The 22,085-nt window shown below is 42.4% G+C and overlaps 1 protein-coding gene across 2 annotated transcripts in view; it reads right to left on the bottom strand.

The window, feature by feature from the left end:
- IL20RA (interleukin 20 receptor subunit alpha) overlaps positions 1–21,500 on the bottom strand; it is a 34,471-nt gene extending 12,971 nt beyond the window's left edge. The window contains exons 1-3 of one of the 2 annotated variants that reach the window (XM_047770108.1): positions 21,263–21,322; positions 5,516–5,632; positions 3,405–3,540 (exon numbers count right to left, since the gene is read on the bottom strand). In XM_047770108.1, coding sequence (XP_047626064.1) covers positions 3,405–3,540; positions 5,516–5,579 — 200 coding nt within the window. In that variant the 5' untranslated portion in view covers positions 5,580–5,632; positions 21,263–21,322. Of the gene's footprint in view, positions 1–3,404; positions 3,541–5,515; positions 5,633–21,262 lie in introns of both variants that reach the window. The other variant, XM_047770109.1, reaches the window with a different exon arrangement.
- Between the last annotated feature and the right edge of the window lie 585 nt (positions 21,501–22,085).

The raw sequence follows: 22,085 nt of genomic DNA, 5'->3' as shown, positions 1-22,085 counted from the left end.
TTGACTTTGTTGCTGAGTATACAGCCTTCTGTCAAAGACACCAGCTGCCCTGTATTCCAGCCCACTGTCCACATGCAGAGGCATGTAGGAACTCTAACATGGCAGGTTTCCTTTTAAATATTCTTTCTGGAAAGCTGTACAATTTAAATTATCTGCTCTCACAGAGCAGTGATGACTCCTGTTTTGTTTCATTTTATTATTTCATTTTTTTCATCCTCATCCCTTTTTAAAAAAATTTTAAATGATTTTTATTTTTTCCATTATAGTGGTTTACAGTGTTCTGTCAATTTTCTACTATACAGCAAGGTGACCCAGTCACACATACATATATACATTCTTTTTCTCACATTATCCTCCATCATAGGTGACTCGATAATAGCTCCCAGGGCTATACAGCAGGATCTCATTGCTTATCATTCCAAAGGCAATAGTTTGCATTTATTAACCCCAAATTCCCAGTCCATCCCACTCCCTCCCCCTCTCCCTTGGCAACCACAAGTCTGTTCTCCAAGTCCATGATTTTCACTTATATCTGGAATCTAATATACGGCACAAATGAAGCTTTCCACAGAAAAGAAAATCATGGACTATTTTATTTTTTAAAATTCTTTTCTGAATCATATAAACACAGAAACGACAGAGCAAGCTCCTTACTCCCCCTAATGGAAAAGGAGGCAAGGGCACACTCTGGAGCCATTTCTCTTGAAAGAGTGATGTCTCCGCTCAAACACTAGCTCCTGAGAAACTCCTGGGCCATGAGAATGAAGTTCTAGATAAACGATGTCATTGTGAATAGCAGCCAAAGTCTTTCACCGCCTTTAGTGGTCAGAATTTTTTTTTCCAAAGACAAAAATTACTCTATTTTAAAAATTATTTTTGGAAATATGGTACAGTTTTTCAACTCACACAATCAGAAAAGTATAATTGAGAGAAAAATGAATCACCATGAAGCCCATTACCCTGAAAGGTTTGATACATATGATTCTGCACATCACATTGTGCTTATATGTACCCAGAAGAATGATCCAATAGCTGAATACATGGACAAAAACTAGACTATGCCATACTTAGGATTTTAATAAAAGTATTCATTTTAACTTGATTTGAACTTTAAAGAAAAAGCAATTAAAGTGAAATGAAAGGAATTGTTGGAGTTCAAATGTTTCATCACCACAAGAGATATTAGTTCTTAAAAAATCTATTAAATTAAGAAAATCATTTATGAAAGACATTGAGAGTTTAGTTATTAAAATGATGACATATTTTAATTTTGGAGCACATATAAAGGCTTCGTGCCATGAAATCTTACAGTTTTTTTTTTTTTTACACTTACAGTGTTTTTTTTACCTTCCGATTTGTTATATTATTGTTTAGGTTCAAACATTTATAGGGAAGTTCTGTAATCACATTTCCATCACTATTTAGTCTTAGTTCTACATTGAGATGGTTTCATTACAAGCTACCATGTTTTTGCCATAATCCCGGCATTACTAAATTCATTTAGGCTCATCTTAATCTTGCAAGAGGGTCCTGCAAGAGGGTCTCAAGGGAGTGACGGCCCTATCTAGAACCTCATTCTCATGGCCCAGGAGTTTCTCAGGAGCTAGTGTTTGAGCGGAGACATCACTCTTTCAAGAGAAATGGCTCCAGAGTGTGCCCTTGCCTCCTTTTCCATTAGGGGGAGTAAGGAGCTTGCTCTGTCGTTTCTGTGTTTATATGATTCAGTCCTGCAAGAGGGTCTCAAGGGAGTGACGGCCCAAGTTCCCCTCAGTCCTGCAAGAGGGTCTCAAGGGAGTGACGGCCCAAGTTCCACCTGCTTGAAAATACATTTGTTGAACTTGGTATTTTAGGTCACACCTATTTTTCCCTCAGAAGATGTATCACTGTCATTTGTTGAGTGTTGCCAGATAGAAATCATTGCTTTTGCTCGAAGGTCATAAATCATTCCATTTTTTCAAAGTTCAATAATTTCATCAGGATATGTCTTCCTATTATTTGTATTAGATTTTCCTAGCCAGAGCATGCATTTATGACATGCAGTTCCACATAGTCATTATTACCTGTTCAATCATTACTATCATAGCTAGAAGAGGTTTTTCATCTCCCGATACATTTTTATTTTCCTAAGTTCTGCCAACTAGCTTTAAAAAATTCTTCCTCTTAGAATCTCTTCTTTGACTCTTCTCTTCTCTGAGTTTTGCTATTAAAGACCATGTTGTTTATGGACTCTAACTACGGACAATTATTTCTCTGAATTGATCTACTATTTCCACAAGAAAGCTTTTTGGGAAATTTTATGTTCTTTTCCTTTTTTTTTTTTGTCTTTCTTCTTTTCAGGCATTAGGGATCAGTGTGTTGGATTCTTTGAGACAACTGCTCTCTGAATGGAGTCAAGCTCTTTATTGAATATTAGGTGAGTGAGTATAGGAGAGAGGGCCTGTCACACAACCACTCACCACACCATATTATTCCCTTTGCCAGGGAGCCTATTTTGGACGGCAAGCAGCTGATGTGGCTCATGACATGTCCTTAAGGCCACTGCCTCCCAGCCATCATCACCTCCATCAACTCCTGCACCCATTTCCCTCTGGGCTTCTCCCTGAGCTGTGACCAGGCTTCTACAATGAATATGTCACTTGGACCTGATTTCTCTTTTAGCTCCTCCTTCTTGACATTCTGTGGCACCAAAGTGGAGCTCTATGGGAACCTGTGCTCAATTTCTGGTGGCAGCTATCCATAGATCTCACATCCTTAGACTGTTAGGTAAACCTAGTATAACGATGTCTATGGTAAAACTTTTTTCTTCTGTTGGAGTTTGAGGGTTATAGATTCACTTTCAGTTTCTGTGGGCGTTTTCCCGAAGATTCTGAAGTATTTGATTTGTATGCTTCAGAGTTTGTGGCTTGGATTTGTGGCTACTTCTTTCATTTCTTTGAAGATAGACATTGTTTATCTATTTCACATTCTTTTTTGATTGAAGTTAGTTTTGAGGGGGAGGTGAAAAGTGAAAATGTCTATTCACTACTATCTTTAATAGGAACAGTGAGTTGCATAGAATTCTGCCCTCAGTTTCACTTGAAAGGGTCCTGTAATTCTAATAAGTCTAGATGTTTTAGATGTGATGGATGTCTTTGTTTGCTCAGCTACAGAATAACATTTTGACCAACTTCTTTTCTTTAAATAACTTTGTCTTGCCTAAGCATTCAGTATTCTGTCTCCCTGAAGAAACTTGTTGTCTAATTTCATCTAGCAAAACATTACAAGATGATTTAACGTGAAGTATCTAATGCTTTTCTTTTTCCTCAAACACTAGTTTAATGCAAGAGATGGTTTATCTCTGCACAATTAATAAGAGTCTGAATATTGTGTTTATAAGTTAGCTAAAAAGAAAAGAACCAACTTACATGAAATACTGCACAGTGTAAGTAATTTCCGCTTCATGCAGGCCCTCTGGCGGGTTCCATTGTAGGATATTCTTCATGTTTATGGATAAGAAGGTGATATTTGTAGGTTTAGGCAGACCACTAGAGATGCAGGGAACTGAAAAAGGAGTAGAGAAGAGCTGAGGTCTTAATGGAGAAAAAGGGAAACCTGACGTGTTCTCCAAATATGGTCCCCAATAAGCCATCTCTTCATGCTCCAATAACTCATGCTCTGGATATTTCCACATTGAACATGACATCATCTCATGACCTTCTTCAACAGGAGTGATTCTGAGACTGAGCCTTAAGAAGGCCTGGGAGCTTCCATGTTTGCCTCTTGAAAGCCCTGAGCTACCATGTAAAAAGTGGGCTTCATAGCTGGAGACGACATGTTGAGAGGCTACGTGAAGAGGGAGACATTCGGCTGTCCCCGTGTCCCAGCTGAGCCCAGCTGTCCAACCAAGAAGCCAGAATGAAGCCACTGTGGACATTCCAGTGCCACGTGCCATAGCCTGAAGCTGCCTGAGAGCCTCTGAATGAGAAGAGCAGAAGAACCATCCAGCTGAGCCCTGGTTAATCCTTGGCATTGTGAGAAATAATAATAAAATGATCATTTTAAACCACTAAGGATTTTTTTTTTTCTTTTTATGGCTTCATATGGAAGTTCTCAGGCTAGGGGTTAAATCGGAACTAAAGCTGTGGCATCTGAAACCTCTACCACAGCTCACAGAAATGCCAGATCCTTAACCCACTGAGTGAGGCCAGGGATCAAATCCATGTCCTCATGGATACTAGTTGTGTTCGTCACTGCTGAGCCATGACGGGAACTCCCTAAACCACTGAGTTTTGGGGGTAGTTTGTTATGCACCAGAAGAGAATTGAAACAATCCCCTCATTACATATAGAAATAAAATTTAGGATATATGCCACGGAAAGGCTAGAGATTGGAGACTGGAGCTGGGATTAGCTTTATTAAAGTATACATTAAAACAATAATTATATTGGGAACGAATGAAAGAGGATAATTTATTTCATTAGGCACTATGTTCATGGAACTGTATTCTATGAAAGACTGTATCCTGGAGGATTAATTGATAGACTTTCTCTGTAGCTAAATCATAAAAATAGAGAAACTATCAAAAAATTAGAAAAGGAAAAAAGGAAAGTGAAAAATAGTCTCATAAAGAAAACAAGGATGATCTTTTAAGTTCAATAAATGAAGAAAATCAGTGGTAATACATAAGACTCTAAGTATTAGTTTAAATATTGGAGTGATCATGAAGTCCCGAGTATATTATGAAGACATTAAGAAGAACTTATCCTATCATAAATATGCATATTCTAGTCAGTGAACTTGGAAAATAACAAATTTTGATATTTAAAATCACCCTTAGGAAACAAAAGTTAGCTAAGCCACTGAAGGCTGGTCCGATCTTGACTAAGGTCCAATAATTCCTGTGTAAATTAATGCAGACTCATGTCAGAGAAACAAATTAGCTTTATGATTGTGGTCATCCTTGGCTAAGATTAGCTCTACACGATGCATTGTAATTCCACAAGCCAAATGAAAAGAAAGAAAAATTTCTTTTCTTTAGAATTAAACTTGGTGATGTAATATGACCCTGAGTCTAAGCCAAAATAAATCCTTTAACATGTGGCAGAGTGACCAAACTGTAAGTGATTGAGTTAGGGTTAGGGTTAGGGTTAGCGCATGTGTGTACGAGCATGTGCTATATTTGTAATCACTCCTACTTTCCACCTTGATCATTTTTTTTTTGATACCTCAGTTTTAGAGAGGAAAGTTAAACACTCAAACAGAAGCTCTGTCCATTGGTTCCTGATACAGATGAGGAAACTGAGGCCCAGAGGAGTTCACACAGCAAGTAAGGGGATAAGCTGGGTTCAGAACCCACGGCTCATATCTCCTCACTCACCTGCTACCCCTGTCAAGTAAAATCCCTAGTTGAATTTAAACAAAGACAAGGCAAGACTGATGAGAAAGGCAGTGTTAATATAAGATATTAATATATAAAGTGATTTCATAGTTTAAAACGTTAAATGTTTATCTGGTCAGTAGAATCTTTGGCTCTCACCACATCTTTCGGCAGGAAGGTGCTTCCTTTTCCTTCCAGAATATTTTCTTTTATTCTTGCCCATATTTAGTCCTCGAGAATGCAAACAGGAATCCTATCCTTGCTTTAGCACATTTCCTGGACAACACAGGGTGATTAGACAGGTAAAAATTCCTAGAAGGCAGTGTTTGAGTCTATTCTGGTGTCTATTTAGTTGCCAAGTGCAGGCCTTCTATCAACTCGAAACCATAGTAAAACTATATATATATACACACACACATATATATACACACACACATATATATATGTGTGTGTATATATATATTAGTTGGATATATATATTAGTTGGATATATATATATTAGTTGGATATATATATTAGTTGGATATATATATATTAGTTGGATATATATATATATATTAGTTGGATATATATATATATACACACACACACACACATATATATAGAGTTGGCTTTGGCCTCGGGCTTTAGCTTTATCTCCTATACAGAATTCCACCTGCATTGATGAGAAATGTCAGTTCAGGAGTCATCCTGTTTATTCATTCAGCCATATCTATTGGGTGCTGTTATATTTCACCAAAAAATGTACTGAAGAATGTGACCTGATTTGGAGATAGGGTTATTGCAGACATAATTAGTTAAGGTGAGCCCATCCTGGAGTAGAGCAGCCCCTTATCCAGTGTCACTGGTGTCCTTATCAGAAGACAGCCATCTGAAGACACAGTGAAAGGTGTTCTGAAGACACAGAGAGAAGACCATTTGAAGGTGGAAGACTGGAGTGATGCATCTATAAGCCAAGAAGCCTGCCTTCCACCAGAAGGTGGATGAAGCAAAGAGAGAGCCCCTCCAGAAGCTTCAGAGGGAGCATGGCACTGCCAACACCTTGGTTCTGTATTTTTAGCTTCCATAACTGTGAGAGAACACATTTCTGATGTTTTAAGCCATCCAGTTTGTGGTGCTTTGTTACAACAGCTCCAGAAAATGAATACAGGTGCCACTGTGTGGATATGTGATGGTGAATAAACAGAGAATGTTCCTTCCCTTATGGAGATCCCGACCAGTGGGAAGAGAGACACCACTTACAAGTCAAAACACAAACACACTCATACTTGCAAATTTGGTGAGCCAGCTATGAAAGGTAATAGAGTTGGAGTAGTAGGCCAGTCAGCTGTGAGGTGGGAGGGCAGGGTTCCAGGCAGAGACTCCAGAGAGGAGAAAGAGCCCATCCAAAAAGACTGTGCCCTTGGAACTGTCACAAGATCAGTGTGGCTGGAAAAAGTATGGAAGAGGAGAATGACTGCAATGTAATTTAAGAAGTTTCAAGGGGCCAGATCCCCCAGTTTTTGTAAACCCTGGGAAGGAAGCTGGATTATAAATGAAATTCAGTAGAAAAGTATTGAAGCCTTTTAAGCCTTGGAAGCCATGAGCCTTTTTAGTATTTCAAATGGATTACTTTACCACTGAGGGGAGAAAAGATTGGATGGGGGCAAGAACAGAATTGGAGAGACCAGCAAGACCTTAACTGCAGCAGCCCCAGGAAGGAAGGCTGAGCTTGCACCAAGATGCAGGCCGTGGACATGAGGGTGGGCTGGGCGCAGCTCTATTTTCAAAGTAGAAACAGCAGGACCTCCTGATGAAGCAGAGCTATGGGCGTCTCATCTGTAAGAGAGCTGCGGGGTTGGGAAAGCTAAATCCACAGATGAGGGTTTACCAAGGAATATTTGCTCTTGTATCTGTTTTGATGATGCAAAAGAGTGATAAAAAATAGAGTTAGCACTTTGGTTTTAAGGAAGAGAAATAGCACATTTAAAAAAGAACAGCAAAAAAAAAAAAAAAAAAGGTGGGAATTCCCGTCGTGGCGCAGTGGTTAAGGAATCCGACTAGGAACCATGAGGTTGCGGGTTCAGTCCCTGCCCTTGCTCAGTGGGTTAACGGTCCGGCGTTGCCGTGAGCTGTGGTGTAGGTTGCAGACGCGGCTCGGATCCCGCGTTGCTGTGGGTCTGGCGTAGGCCGGTGGCTACAGCTCCGATTCGACCCCTAGCCTGGGAACCTCCATATGCCGAGGGAGCGGCCCAAAGAAATAGCAAAAAGACAAAAAAAAAAAAAAAGAAAAAAAAAAAGAACAGGAGTTCCCGTCGAGGCACAGTGGTTAACGAATCCGACTAGGAACCATGAGGTTGAGGGTTCGGTCCCTGCCCTTGCTCAGTGGGTTAAGGAGCTGTGGTGTAGGTTGCAGACGCGGCTCGGATCCCGAGTTGCTGTGGCTCTGGCGTAGACCGGTGGCTACAGCTCCGATTCAACCCCTAGCCTGGGAACCTCCATATGCCGCGGGAGTGGCCCAAGAAATAGCAACAACAACAACAACAACAACAACAAAAGACAAAAAATAAATAAAAAAAAAATAAAAAAGAACAACTGGTAACTAGTATTTCCTTGTGGTGTTTTAATCTTTGCAATGTTTTAGGGACTGTTTTTTTTTTTTTTTTTTTCAAATTTGGAAAACATAAAGAAAACCCTCCTGAATAAACGTTCCAAGTGAGATAAGTCATTTTCCTAACCTGCCAGTACTGATAAGATAATTTAATCAACACCAAAGTGAAAATATGCCATACCCACACTGATATCAGGAGTCACGTGCCAATGGGTGGCGAACAAAAGCATTTTTGTTCCCATAGATTTATGGCCTGGAAATACAGCTCTGATTCTCTGACAGTCCAACAATTTCATATCCTTAATAACGAAGCTGTTGGATTGGCACACATCCTTTTACTTCTGGGAGTGCTGTACCTACAACTTCGGTTTGGTACACGAGGTTCTCCATGATCTGGTCTGGCCTCTCCTTTTGTAATCCTACCAAATGCACTATGTTCACCAGTTACACCAAATTACCTGCAAAACCTTAACTTGCTCTGCCATTTTTACGCCTTTTCAATTTTGGTGTCCTCCTAAAAGATGCCTTACTTTTTTTTTTCCAAGTGTGCATCCATTTAGTGAATACTGGCTGGTGCTATTTTAATGGCCTGATTTTGCTGTGAGGTTGTGTAAGGTCTCCCCTATGGGAAGTGGACATTCCTGATGACAGTCGCTGGATTAAAGCCTGGTCTTTTGAGAGAAAATGAAACTCAGAGGACCTCAGGAAGGGACAGGAACTCCGGGCTCCCTGGGAGCTCCCTGACTGGGCTACGGACTTTGAGCAGTGGAGGGAGACTTGAGGGACCTCCTTGGATTATGGGTACTTAAGATGACTTCTGCCCTAACAAAGCTGTGAGGGGTCGGCACGGAGGGGTCCACCTCATGAGTTAGTTACACTTTGTAAGTCACTCATTTAGACTTGTGTTCTTTCTCTGTGTTTACGTTCCTCTTGTTACATCCTGGCCTTTGGGAAAGTCTTCTAGCCCAGCTTCATTTATGTTACAGCACGAGAAAGAGAAAGTCCTGTGTCTCCTCTTGGGTCCTTCTAGTAGAAAGCGAATAGATAAATGACACTTGAAATGGGTCAATCTATGACAACTTGGCTAGTAGAGTTTCACTTATCTCCATTTTTTTGTCTTTTTAGGGCTGCACCTGAGGCATATAGAAGTTCCCAGGCTAGGGGTCAAATTGGAGCTACAGCTACTGGCCTATGCCACACCCATGGCAATGAGGGGTCTGAACCTTGTCTGCAACCTACACCACAGCTCACGGCAATGCCGGATCCTTAACCCACTGAGCAAGAACCTGCACTGAACCCACTGGAATCGAACCTGCATCCTCATGGATGCTAGTCAGATTCATTTCCACTGAGCCATGATGGGAACTCCATGGAGTTTTATAAAATGTGGCTGCTACACTGGTTTCAAGACTTACCTTTCTCTAGGCGTAGTGAAATGGTATGTGACATTTCCTGAATGGCCTCAGAGCTAATACTAAGGTCATCGTCTAAGTATGTTGTGGTTTCATTTATGTGCCTGACAGTAAAAGATATTCCCACTTCATGACAGTGTGAGAAAAATCTGTGCATAAATTAGTACCTGATAAACACCAGTAAAAAGCAATGAGGTTTTCAGAGTGAACTCACAAAGGGCTGGGGTAATCAGTCTCCAGGTTACCCAAACCTCTCCTTTCTGAGGCTGAGGCTTTTCTGACTTTCTCATTGCAGACAGTATGTTAATTCACTCTGAGAAAAACCACCAGACTGCAAGAGGCTGAAGAGTCAAATGTGTCCACTTCCGGGGACGTCCCCTTGGGGTCATTCAAGTTACTCCAGCTCATAATTAACAAGGGAACCTGAGCCTTGAGGAAGCCCTGCCCAGCTCTGCCCCCAGAGTCTCCAGCCCTCCAGGCGCATCCTCTTTCTGAAGCTGAAGCAGCGAAGGAATCACTAGGCTCTGAGCTGTTTTACGCTGGGCACCATGTCTTATAAGAGTCTTTGTATGCTCAGTGCCTCAAAATAAATACTTTTGAGCTGAACTAACCAGGGACCATGGAACTCACATAAACTGAGGAAACAGGGCAGGACCCAGATTCACATGAACATCTGAATGAGGATGAAACAGCCCAAACCACCAAATCTTGATAGCTTAAAATCACCTTGGGAAACTTATATTATTCATAAGGGAGTAGTACAGTCAGTAGATAATCAACTGATGCTTTCTTTTTTTGGCCTTTTAGGGCCGCACCCATGGCATATGGACGTTCCTAGGCTAGGGGTTGAATCGGAGCTACAGCTGTTGGCCTACACCACAGCCACAGCAACATGGGATCCAAGCCACCATCTATGACCTACACCATAACTCATGGCAACACCAGTTCCTTAACACACTGAGGAAGGCCAGGGATCGAACTGGAATCTTCATGGATACTAGCTGGATTCCGCTGCGCCACAACGGGAACTCCCAACTGGTGCTTTTTAATCAAAGAAGAGCAGCTCAGGCAAGCAGTTTCTACATTCTGCAAGTATCTTTTGAAATAGAAGAATACCTTACTATGCTTTGCAAGGCCAAAAAAATTAAGAAAATTCACCTCCTAAATGAGTTTTCAGTTGTGGGAAATGGAGTTAAAAACAGTTGATGTACAGAGTTCCCATTGTGGCTCAGTGGTTAATGAGTCCAACTAGGAACCATGAGGTTGTGGGTTCGATCCCTGGCCTTGCTCAGTGGGTTGAGGAGCCAGCATTGCCGTGAGCTGTGGTGTAGGTCGCAGATGTGGCTTGGATCTCGTGTTGCTGTGGCTGTGGTGTAGGCTAGCAGCTATAGCTCTGATTCGACCCCTGGCCTGGGAACCTCCACATGCCACAGGTGCGGCCCTAGAAAAGACAAAAAAAAAAAAAAAGTAAAAAACGGTTGATGTACAAAAAGCACCAGAGGGTGATTAACCAATTTCAGGAAGCAAAAGTTGTAAATAATTCATCCTAACCTCCAAAGGAGAGTCAAACAGCATCACTGCCTTCAAATAGATCATCTTAAGTATTGTTCTAACTTCATCATCCTAAAAGGAAAGGCATACTTTCTTTTGTCTTAAGTTATAAGTGATTTCTCCTGAAAAATATTTACTCCTCTTTCCTCCTTTCTCCCTTACTATATATCAAGCATCCTTAAAAAGTGAATCACCAGGAGTTCCTGTTGTGGCTCAGCAGGTTAAGAACCCAGCGTAATCTCTGTGGGGAGGTAGGTTCGATCCCTGGTCTTGCTCAGTAGGTTAAGGATCTGGTGTTACCACAAGTTGTGGCATATGTTGCGGACACGGCTCAGATCTGGCATTGCTATGCCTATGGCATAGGCCGGTAGCTGCAGCTCCGATTAGATCCCTAACCTGAGAACTTCCATATGACACAGGTGCGGCTGTAAAAAAAAAAAAAAAAAAAAAAAGTGAATCATCTAAATAGCACTTAAAATGTGATCCAGGAACTAGTTATCCAGGAGGAGATATCTAACCGTCGTCTATAAAGGAGAGAGCATGGTGCGGTGTTAACATTAGTTCTTTTGAACCTGGTTGTCTTCCTCTACCAATCCCACTACTATCATCTCTATTATTTCTTTGTGTTCAACCTCTGTTTTCTCTGTGATACTGCTGTGCCTTACACAGGGCACTGCCACTTGCCCTATCTCAATGGCTTCTGATAACTGCTGATGTGAGTGGATCAGAAAGCAATTGTAAGAACAGGCGTCCTTGAGCCCACTGGGGCCTACTTCCTGATCCACCGCTTACCTAAGCCGTGGGCCCGGAAGTAAGTTATTTAACCTCTGTTCTCAACTTCCTCCTTTGTAAAATGAAAAAATCACACCATCTGCCTCACAGGCTTGTTGGGAGGATGAAGTAGGATTCTTTTATGTAGAGGACGAGACTGCATGATCATGATAAAGTTTGCATGTTACAGATGGTCGCTTCTAAGGGGAGGTATAAGAAATTCCATCATGAAAACCTGAGTATTTCTCCTCCACTGACACTTTTCCTGGTGGAAGTGTACCTAGTCCCATCATTCATTCAACCTCATTGCTGGGCACCTACTAGAAATAGAAACTGATAGGCACCGGGGTGCAGCAGAGGACAGAAACACACAGAAAGCCCTGCCCTCCTGAAGCACATATTTTCTGAATTTGGGACACAATCCATCAACCTATGTTTTCCCTGCCAGCTGTGTGAATGTTTACCTGGATGAGTGATACATAAGTCATACATAAAAAGCAGGTTATGTCTTTATAGCCACACCTCAATAAGTAAATCTATGTGCTTAAACATGTTTTGGAATATTGCTGTTGGTGTTTGATAGCAAGTAGGACTTTAAAGTTGAGATTACTTCTTCCTTTTTTTTTTTTTTTTTTTTTTTTTAAGGGCCAAACCCACTGGGTATGAAAGTTCCCATGTTAGGGGTCTAATCGGAGCTACAGCTACAGGCCTACGTCACAGCCACAGCAACACATGATCTGAGCTGCATCCTCGACCCACACCCCTATTCACAGCAATGGTGGTTCCCCAACCCTCTGGGAGAGCCCAGGGTTGGAACCCACATCCTCATGGATACTAGTTGGGTTCGTTTCTGCTGTGCCACAATGGGAACTCCCGAGACGACTTCTTAAGATAAATATGTTGGCATTTACCTATCAAAGCATGTGCATCTTCCAAACAGTGCCCTTGGAAGGGTTTATAATTATTCCTTGGTACCACCCAGCTCATGACATTTGGGGTAAGCTTTCTTCGAGCTGTGACGCTCAGAGGTAGCTTATAAACATGTCAAACATTCCATCTCATTTCTCTATAGTCACAACTTGTTTTTGCCCAACAGAGCATTTCCCAGCTGGTCACCTAAGTTTGTTAGAAGTGGCTAGGAATGCTTTTGAAAATTAAACCACACCTCGAAGATGAAGGTTTGCCACTGAATGGGTTGTTCTGACCAACGTGTGCATCCAGACCAACGTGTTCCATCCAGAACTCAGGAAAAAGGAGTTCAGGAAATACATTGTGAGATTTTTGTGCATAACCTATTTTGAGGATTATTAATTTGTTTGGGTTGGTGCCATTGTTAGAAAATCAGTCCTGCTGCCCTGTCATCTCTTATGTGAATGTCCTTCCCTTCCCTTCCCTTTCAGGAATTTGCTTTTTTGAGGGCAGGGACTCGATTTTCTCCACATCTTGTCATCTCCAAAGTGTCTCTGCAAAGTGAATATCATAGCAACTGTGGAAAAGTAGTCAAATGTGGGTTGGAGTCTCTAGAACGTGGTAACTTGCCTCAGAAAGGAAAAGATAAAAGAAAGAACAGAATCAAAGACAAACCTTTTGGAACCACTAAGGTACTGGGCAAAACAGCTGTTGCGAACTCCAGGTTCAGTCAACAGGCATTTATTAAATATCAACACACACCATCCACTTTATTTTTCAAGTCATTTTCACAATCAGTACTTCTTTTTATCCTCACCTAAGTAATGTAATTCTTCCATTAACCATCATTTGATATTTTCAGAGAGAAAATCAAAAAGACAAAAATGTGAGAAAAAAATAATAGAAAGAGACGTGGAAATAATTAATAGTATTTACTTCTGCTTGCTGTTAATTGGGATTTTGAAGTAATTGAGGTTGTGTGTGTGATCTTGATTATGACTTCAGACTTTCTAATCAAACAAGATGAAGAGGGATGTATACAGTAGCTACCAAAAAAGAGTCGAGGAGTTCCTGTTGTGGCACAGTGGAAACAAATCCAACACATATCCATGAGGATGTGGGTTCGATCCCTGGCTTCACTCAGTGGGTTGGGGATCCGGCCTTGCTGTGAGCTGTGCTGTAGGTCTCAGACACGGCTCAGATCCTGCGTGTCTGTGGCTGTGGCCGTGGTGTGGGCTGGCAGCTACAGCTCCGATTTGACCCCTAGCCTGGGAACTTCCATGTGCCACAGGTGCGGCCCTAAAAAACAAATTAAATTAAATTTTAAAAATAGACTAAAGGTGCAATGTTTTTCAATGGGTTTATTCTCCTCTATAGTGACAAGTCAATGCTTTGATGTTTTGATGGTGACTAGGACTCAGCTCAGACCCCTTCGGGCTTGAATTATACCTTGATGAAGTTGTTTAACCAAATGCAATAAAGTGAACAGCAGTTCTATGTGCTCTTAGGCCTCACTGAAGATCAGTTCTTTGAGGTGGTTTTCCTGCCACAAGGATGTTAAAAAAACACTGGTCAGGATAAAAGCAGAGCCACAATCTAGAGGCCGCCCACAATGAGTCAAAGGCACTGACAACACTGGCATGTCTCCAGGATCAACTCGGAGGACGGATCAATGAAGACATTCCCTTTGCTCTTGGACATTAAAGCTAACAGAGCCTTCAAAGGACTGTGTTGATTCAGGAAGTAGGAAAGAGCACCCAGGACGTTGTGGGCCCTCTTAGGAAACCACAGCTGAAACCTGGGTGCCTTGTGATAACTGTTTGTGGTTGAGGTCAGTACTGCCCAGAGCCGCAGACCACAGTGACCTGTGGTGGCTGTCAATGACCTTGAGGTCAGGTTGTCCCCTACCCAGAGAGCTCCTTACTCCTGCCCACTTGCCAGTACCACCCTCACAAAAATCCTCCTTTTCCGGAGATTCTGCTATTTGTTGTTGGGTTTTATTTGCTGATTTGCAGCTTTATAAGAAAAAAGGTAGGTGTGAAAAAAAGAATATTAGCTCCTGGTAATTTATAGACAGAATGTGCTTAGAGGAGGATTTAGCTTTATTTTTCTCGCTAGTATTTAAATGAAAAATATATAAAAAAATATAACACATGCATCTCAAACTCTCATAAGTCTTAGTTTCCCTTTTCATTGGAAGCCTTGCTTGACTCCTAGATTAGAATGGTTCCCTTGTTCTGGGCTTCTGAAAAGCTTGGCTTTCTCAATTTTGGCATTTATACTTTAATGTAATTGCCTGAGATTAAAAGCTCCACAGTCTCCAGAAAGAGACCTTGTTTTCTTGTTTTCGTCAATGCCTAGAACAGTTCCTGATATTTACGAATGAATGACATCAAATAAATGAGTGAATAAATGAATAAATGAAAAGTGCTCAAAGGAAGGTTTATTTTATTTTATTTTATTTTATTTTATTTTATTTTCAGGGCATATGGAGGGTCCCAGGCTAGGGGCTGAATTGGAGCTACAGCTGCCTGCCTACACCACAGCCACAGCAATGGGGGATCCAAGCCACATCTGCAACCTACACCACATCTCATGGCAATGCCAGATCCCTGACCCACTGAGTGAGGCCAGGGATAGAACCCACATCCTCATGGATACTAGTCAGGTTCGCTTCAGTTGTACCACAGCAGGAACTCCCAGGAAGATTTATTTTAAAATCACGTGTCAAATTGAATTTTAACTTTTAACAACTCAAAATGGATGTGTGGAGTATGAAGGTAATTCTTTTTCATTAAATCTGATCACCTCAAAGATCTCATTCCCTGAAGCTATCTGCTCCTAAGGTGCATGTGATAGTTTATTTTGTACTTAAAAACTATGGGCCAATTTTTAAAACAAGTGAGAGCATACAGGAGATAACTTAGGGGTCTTTTTACAGCATATGTGTTTTAATTGAGAATGGAGACGGAGGGCTGACTTGGAATCACATAGAGAGGTGGTCTTAAGCATGAAAATGGTCTGTGTTGGAGCAAGAAAATGTTGCAGTGAAAGTGCCCCCATAGAGAAGCAGAGACAGGAGGCAGAGGTCTGAGCATGGTGAATCCTTCTGCTAAAGAAATTTAAACTCCACCATCTTTATTACACAGCCATTGATGGCCCTCTACGTAAAAAAAAAAAAATTAAGGACTGATTAACATATAACACCAAGATTTAATTGACATACATCATTATATTAGTTTTAGGTATACAGCCTAATGATTCCACATTGTAGATGTCATGAAATGGTTCATCTTATGGAAAGTACAAGAGAAGATTCACCTCTGTCCTCCACATTTTCAGAAGAGCCTTTTGGGCGTGAGACTTCGCCAACGTTCCCCTTTGGCAGGGGACGCAAGCTAATAAACATGAGGAGGAGAACTGCTCCATGCGGTTGAAAGGATAGCCTGACTAGACCTGTAGCCTGGGAATCTCCACATGCCTTGGGTGTGGCCCTAAAAAGACCAAAAAAAAAAAAAAAAAAGAATCAGACATGTAAGAAAAACTTACTGACAAATCTGTATAGAACAGGTATGCACATTCTCTGTGCCTGGAGGTGGAGTTGGCATTTGATGAAGCAGTTGCATTAAAGGGGGTTGAGTGGAAGCCACTTTGGAAACTCAGGGGGCGATGCAGTGACCACCAACTTGAAAAACAGGACTGATTTTGAATAGATAATATATGTAATCAATAAAAATTTCCTTTCGTGGAGTTCCCATTGTGCCTCAGCGGTAACAAACCTGATTGGTAGCCATGAAGATGCGAGTTTGATCCCTGGACTCGCTCAGTGGGTTAAGGAAAAGACAACAAAGATGAAAAAGGAAGGCACCTTTTAGGCATCAGGAACCCTGTGTTTACCAAGAACCTGATGCTGAATCACTTAAGGACCAATATGCAGGGCGTAGTGTTTTCAATGTGGTCGATCAGCCATCTCATTATGATCTCCAGTGAGTCGGCCTGAGCGCTTACAGAAAAAAATGGAACCCACACGTACAGAAAAGGCCAGCAGAGAGAAGGACCTGGCGGCATAACTGGGGAGGCAGGTAGCTGAGAGGAAAGAAGACACAGAGGAAATGTGATGGTTGCAGTCAATGAGCTGAACAGCTTGTTCCGTATGACTTCATCCACTTAGAATCAGGACCAACAACAGGTGAAGACAAAAGAGATAAAGACCTCAGCTCATTACATGGAAGAACATTCTAGTCGTTGGAAGTGTGCAGTGATAGGACAGCCTGATTTGGGTGTCAGGTAGCGAGTTTCCGGTGATGAGAGGTGCTCAAACAGCAGACAGGTAATGACTTGAAAGTTGTGTTGCAGAGAAGATGCACAAGAAAAGCAACTGGATGGGATTTTAAGGTCCTATCAACCCTACGAATTCTGAAAATAAAGCAGAGGAAGAATTTAACTTTAATGTCTCCAGCAAGCATTCTTTTTTTTTTTTAAAGTTCTCTTGTTCTTCAAATTTACATATCATTGACACATCTTGGAATTGATTATAGCGATTTAATTAATTTTTCTGGTATCAGCTTTTTTATTTCTATTTTTTAATTTTATTTAAAAATTTTTTTTAAGGCGGCACCCAAGGCATATGGAAGTTTCCAGGATAGGGGTCAAATCAGAGCTACAGCCAGAGTGACGTGGAGTCTGGGACCCACAGCTCATCCTGGGATGTGGGATCCTTAACCTTTTGAGCGAGGCCAGGGATCAAACCTGCATCCTCATGGATACTAGTGGGATTCGTTAGCCATTGAGCCATGACGGTAACTCCTAATTTTTTATCTTTTAGGGCCATATCCATGGCATATGGAAGTTCCCAGGCTAGGGGTCAAATCAGAGCTGTAGCTGCTGGCCTACACCATAGCCACAGCAAGACGGGATCCAAGCCTCGTCTGTGATCTACACCACAGCTCACGGCAATGCTGGATCCTTAACCCACTGAGCAAGGCCAGGGATCAAACCTGTGTCCTCATGGATACTAGTTGGGTTTGTTACAGCTGAGCCACAAGGGGAACTCCTAGAAGGTCATTTCTATAAAGATCACATATATCAATAAAGATGCTTTAGAACAAAAAATTCAAATTTACTGAGTGGTATCTGTAGAAAGTACCATGCTGAGCACTAAAAAATTAGTTAATATTTTATGTTAGTACGCTTATTCTAAAACATAGTTTTATAGCATTAATATTAAAATTAAAATATATGTTATTGCCTATTGTCTTTATCTAAAGTATATGCTTAAATGGAAAATCTGGGAGTTCCCACTGGGGATCAGTGGAAATAAATCTGACTAGCATCCATGAGGATGCAGGTTTGATCCCTGGCCTTGCTCAGTGGGTTAAGGATCCTGTGTCGCTGTCACCGTGAGCTGTGGTGTAGGTTGCAGATGTGGCTTGGATCCCACGTTGCTGTGGCTGTGGCGTAGGCCAGCAGCTACAGCTCTGATTCGACTTCTAGCCTGGGAGCCTCCATACGCTGCTGGCGCGGTCCTAAAAAAAAAAAAAAAAGGCAAAAAATCATTATTATGTATAATAGCTGTTGCAGTCAATATCCACTGAGGGATACTAAAATTAGTGGGTGTTAATTTGAGGAAAAACAGGATATTCGCATGATCTCAAAATATCTTCCCACAAGATAATTACTAAGCAGAAAGTGAAAAATAGTAAGTCTACAATGAAAAACCCTGCAGACACCACCTAACCAAGTGACTAAGGTTAGCATCACCAGGAAGAAGAATTTTCGATATCACAAACCTTTTGATGTGGGGCATTAGGAAAGAGAGCATAACCTGTGTGGTATCGTTGCCTTAAAGAGATAACCTCACTTTAATCATGAGGAAACATCAAATGAACTGACAGTCTGAGGAAGAGGTGACCAGAACTCTTCAAAACTGCCAAGGACAAGAAAGCAAAGAGAGGCTCAAAGACTGGAGGACAGGAAGGAGAAACAGCAACTAAATGTAAAGGATTGACCCTAGAACAGAAAAAGGGCGCTAGTAGAAATGGGGGAAAATTGGAACAAGGTCCGTAGCTTCGTGAATGGTGTTATATCAGGGTTAGTTTTCTGGTTGTGAACATTGTACAATGGTTATGTAAGATGTGAAAATTAAGGTGAGGGGTTCATGAGAACACTTATTTCTTTAGCTTTTTCTCTCAGTGTCAAATGAGTTCTAAGTTAAAAGATAGAAAATAATGAAGAAAATTTAATTAGTTCACTGGAATCATTTGTGTGTGTGTGCATGAAATATATCCTGGAATAAACTAGTGAAATAAAATAACCCATGCGGCTACATTTTTTATCAAAGAACATACACTTTAACAAACACCTTCACTGTGTTAATTATAACATTCTAGTTCTAATAAGCAGAGATGCTGTAATATTTAGACAGCATCCGAAAGATCCGAAAAAAGTTAGGCTCCTTTGTTCACAGACATAAGAAACTCTATTTTTCCCCCTTGAGGAGTTTGGGAAGCTCTTCTTGGGGGAGGCACACTGGAGGTGAGATTGCCAAGTCTGAGCAGGGGCTGGGGATAAGGGATAGAGTGGGTAGGAAGGAGTTGCAAGTATGAAGTCCATGAGCTGGAAAGGGGTTTGGTTTGCTTCAGGGACTGGGAAAAGTCCAGTATGGCAGGAATTAAGTGGTGTGAGGTAAGGCTGCAGAGATGGGCAGGAGGGGGCCACCTAAGACCTCACAGGAGAATTTAATATCACACTATGACCTGCAGCAGCCTCTGAAGGGCTCAAGGATGCGAGATACATGACCTTGTCATCTCCTTCCACTCTCTTGCTGGCTTTAAAGCCTCCTTTCTATTATGCTGATCACAGTTCTTTATATTCAAGGAGGCGGAAAACATCGGAATGGGCCAACAGGGCTGAGTTTGAGAAGCCATGGTCATAGACTTCCTACTGAAACTTCTGTAGCTGGAGCATTTATTTATTTATTGTCTTTTTAGGCCACACCTGTGGCATATGGAGGTTCCCAGGCAAGGGGTGGAATCAAAACTGACCATGAGGGTTTTTTTTTTTTGTGTGTGTGTGTGTGTGTGTTTGTTTTTTCTCTTTGGATGTTTGGTATTGTACAGCCCAATCCAAACACACAGCTGTGACTTTGGATTTTTTGTGCTAAAAGTTGTTTGACAAACTAAAGCATGCATCTGCTAGAGAGTGGCAATGTTATATAACTCTTAGAAAGTTCACATTGCTCAGCAGATATTGCGGTGGATCCATCTAGATAGACTTGTTCTCTACTAATAGGCAGGTATGGTATCCAGGTAACCACCTATACCTTCTCACCTGAGTTTCCCAGCAGCCCTCAGGGTGCCTGGAGGCCCAGAGAGGGATGCTTTAAGAAGAGCTAAGAAAGTACCTGAGGCTTGTGGGTCAGAAAAGAGTTGCTTCTATTTGTTTTTCCCTGCAATTTTGCTTTGAAGCCAAGAATATTATTACCTTCTACTATCCCCCAGCCAGTCAAAGAGCAAGCTTTATTTCCCTCTCTGATTAGAAATACAAACAACCAAGTTCATTATCTGTTAGTTGAGACTCAGTATCTGGATAAGTCAGAAGTAGTCTCCTTCCATTCAGCTTACCTAGAAATACTTATCACAAGACAAAGGATAATATCTATTGTGTGTATAATATCTATTGTTCAAAAATCGGTCCAAAATCTCTATGCACACTTTTCTTACCTTTCTAACTATACTGAAGTTTAGTAACTTTTTCTTTGACTAGTAAGCACACTGCATTTTCATGGACAACTTTCCTCCTGCGTTCACTGCCATTTGTTGTTCAGCTCTGGGTTAAAAATATGGAAACCTGGACCAAAATCTGTACAAAGTACATTAAACTATAAAGTTTTGCTGTTTTTAATTTTTTAAAAAGGGAGGGTCTAAGTTACATTGCTTTAAAAAAATTCTTTTTCTAATGCAACAGGGATGCAGAAGGAAAACAGAAATCAAGTTAATGCATCATTCTGGTTTACTGGGTTCTAGTTGGTAGACAGTTGAAACTTCAAAACAAAACCAAAAAACATCAGTTACCTTACGCCATGGATCAAAGTTTTGATACTGCCGACAAATCAAAAGCACACATACATCAGTACATCGTCAAAACTGCAAAGGAAAAAAATTACCCGGGAAAGAGGAGGGTCTTACTTTAGAAACATTGCCCCCTTTCTAGGTCCCGTGTTCCCTCAGAGCCTACTCTGTCCTGGAGTTTTTTTTTTTTTTTTTTTTTTTTTTAGGCGCAGGCATCGCCACCTATCCCGGGGAACTCCCTATTGAAGGCTGACAGGTCCCTGCGGCCGCGGTAGGGGTGGAGGGAGTCAGCGACTTGCAGGCCAATGCCAAGCGCAAGGTCACTGCAAGTTACCATCTGAGGGTACCACTCAGAGCGACCACCGTCAAACTTCCTCCGTCTCACCCGCATCCCCAGCGACGAAAAGTGTGAAATGCCGAGTGTGCGAACTTGACCCTGAACCAGGCGCGCGTCAGGAGGCCACAAGTGTGCCACCGGGGCTCCGGGGGTCTCCGTGCAGACCCGCGCGCCTCCGGATCCGCGCTCCCAAAAGCAAAACCCGGGGGCGGGCAGGCCAGAGCCAGGCGCAGCTGATTCGTCATGGGGCGGGCGCAGTCCTCCTACCTGCCTGTCCCGTCGGCGAGGCCACCACCAGCAGCAGTAGCGGCGGGAACAACAGCGGCAGGGTCGGGAGGCCCGGCACCCCTCTGGCCGCCGCCCTCGCTGGGGACGGTGGGGCGCACATGGACCGCCGGGCCTGGTTACATCTTCGCGGGCAGCCCGCAGCGTCGGACGCCCGGTCGAGCAGCCGACGGTGGGAGCGCGGCCTCCAGTCGGTGCACCCGGCGCCAGCCCCGCCTGCGCGCCGAGCTCCAGTCGGCCCGGCGCCGGGGGAGGCGGTACCGCGGCCGTCCGCGCCCCGCCCGCATCCCGCCGCAGCCGGAGCTGGATGCCAAGGCGAGGGGAGGGCCCGGCCAGGGTAGTCCCAGCCACTCAGGCTCCCAGAGCTGAGAATCTGTGACTTTCCACCTCCCCAACCTACGAGGTCACTCCTGCAGGGAAAACCTCCATACAGTAAAGAGAGAGTGAGACGCACACGCTGAAAGTGACAAAGTAATGATTCTGGTCTTCAGGCTTGATGGTCATTTTTGTAAAACTTTGGAAATGTCAGAGTTCAGTGCCGGAAGAAGAATAACATGGATGTTTATTTCTCCGAACACTGCCAGGATTTAATCCACACCACCTGCAGTTAGGCATTGTCCCATTTTACAGATGAGGAAAGGGAAACTCAGAAAGTCGGGGACAGCAGCCTGAATGCAGTTCCCAAGCCTGTGAGCAGTGGTGCGCGGATTTCCACACAAGCTGCTTTCTGGCACCCATGCTCTTGATAAAGCGGCGGGGCGTGGTGGTGGTGGGGGGTAGTTGCTGAAATTAAGAAATGTGTTGA

This window comes from Phacochoerus africanus, chromosome 2 (assembly GCF_016906955.1).
Source record: "Phacochoerus africanus isolate WHEZ1 chromosome 2, ROS_Pafr_v1, whole genome shotgun sequence".
NCBI lineage: Eukaryota > Metazoa > Chordata > Mammalia > Artiodactyla > Suidae > Phacochoerus > Phacochoerus africanus.
Note: the sequence above shows the minus strand (reverse complement) of the source record. Positions and strands in the feature narration are given on the sequence as shown.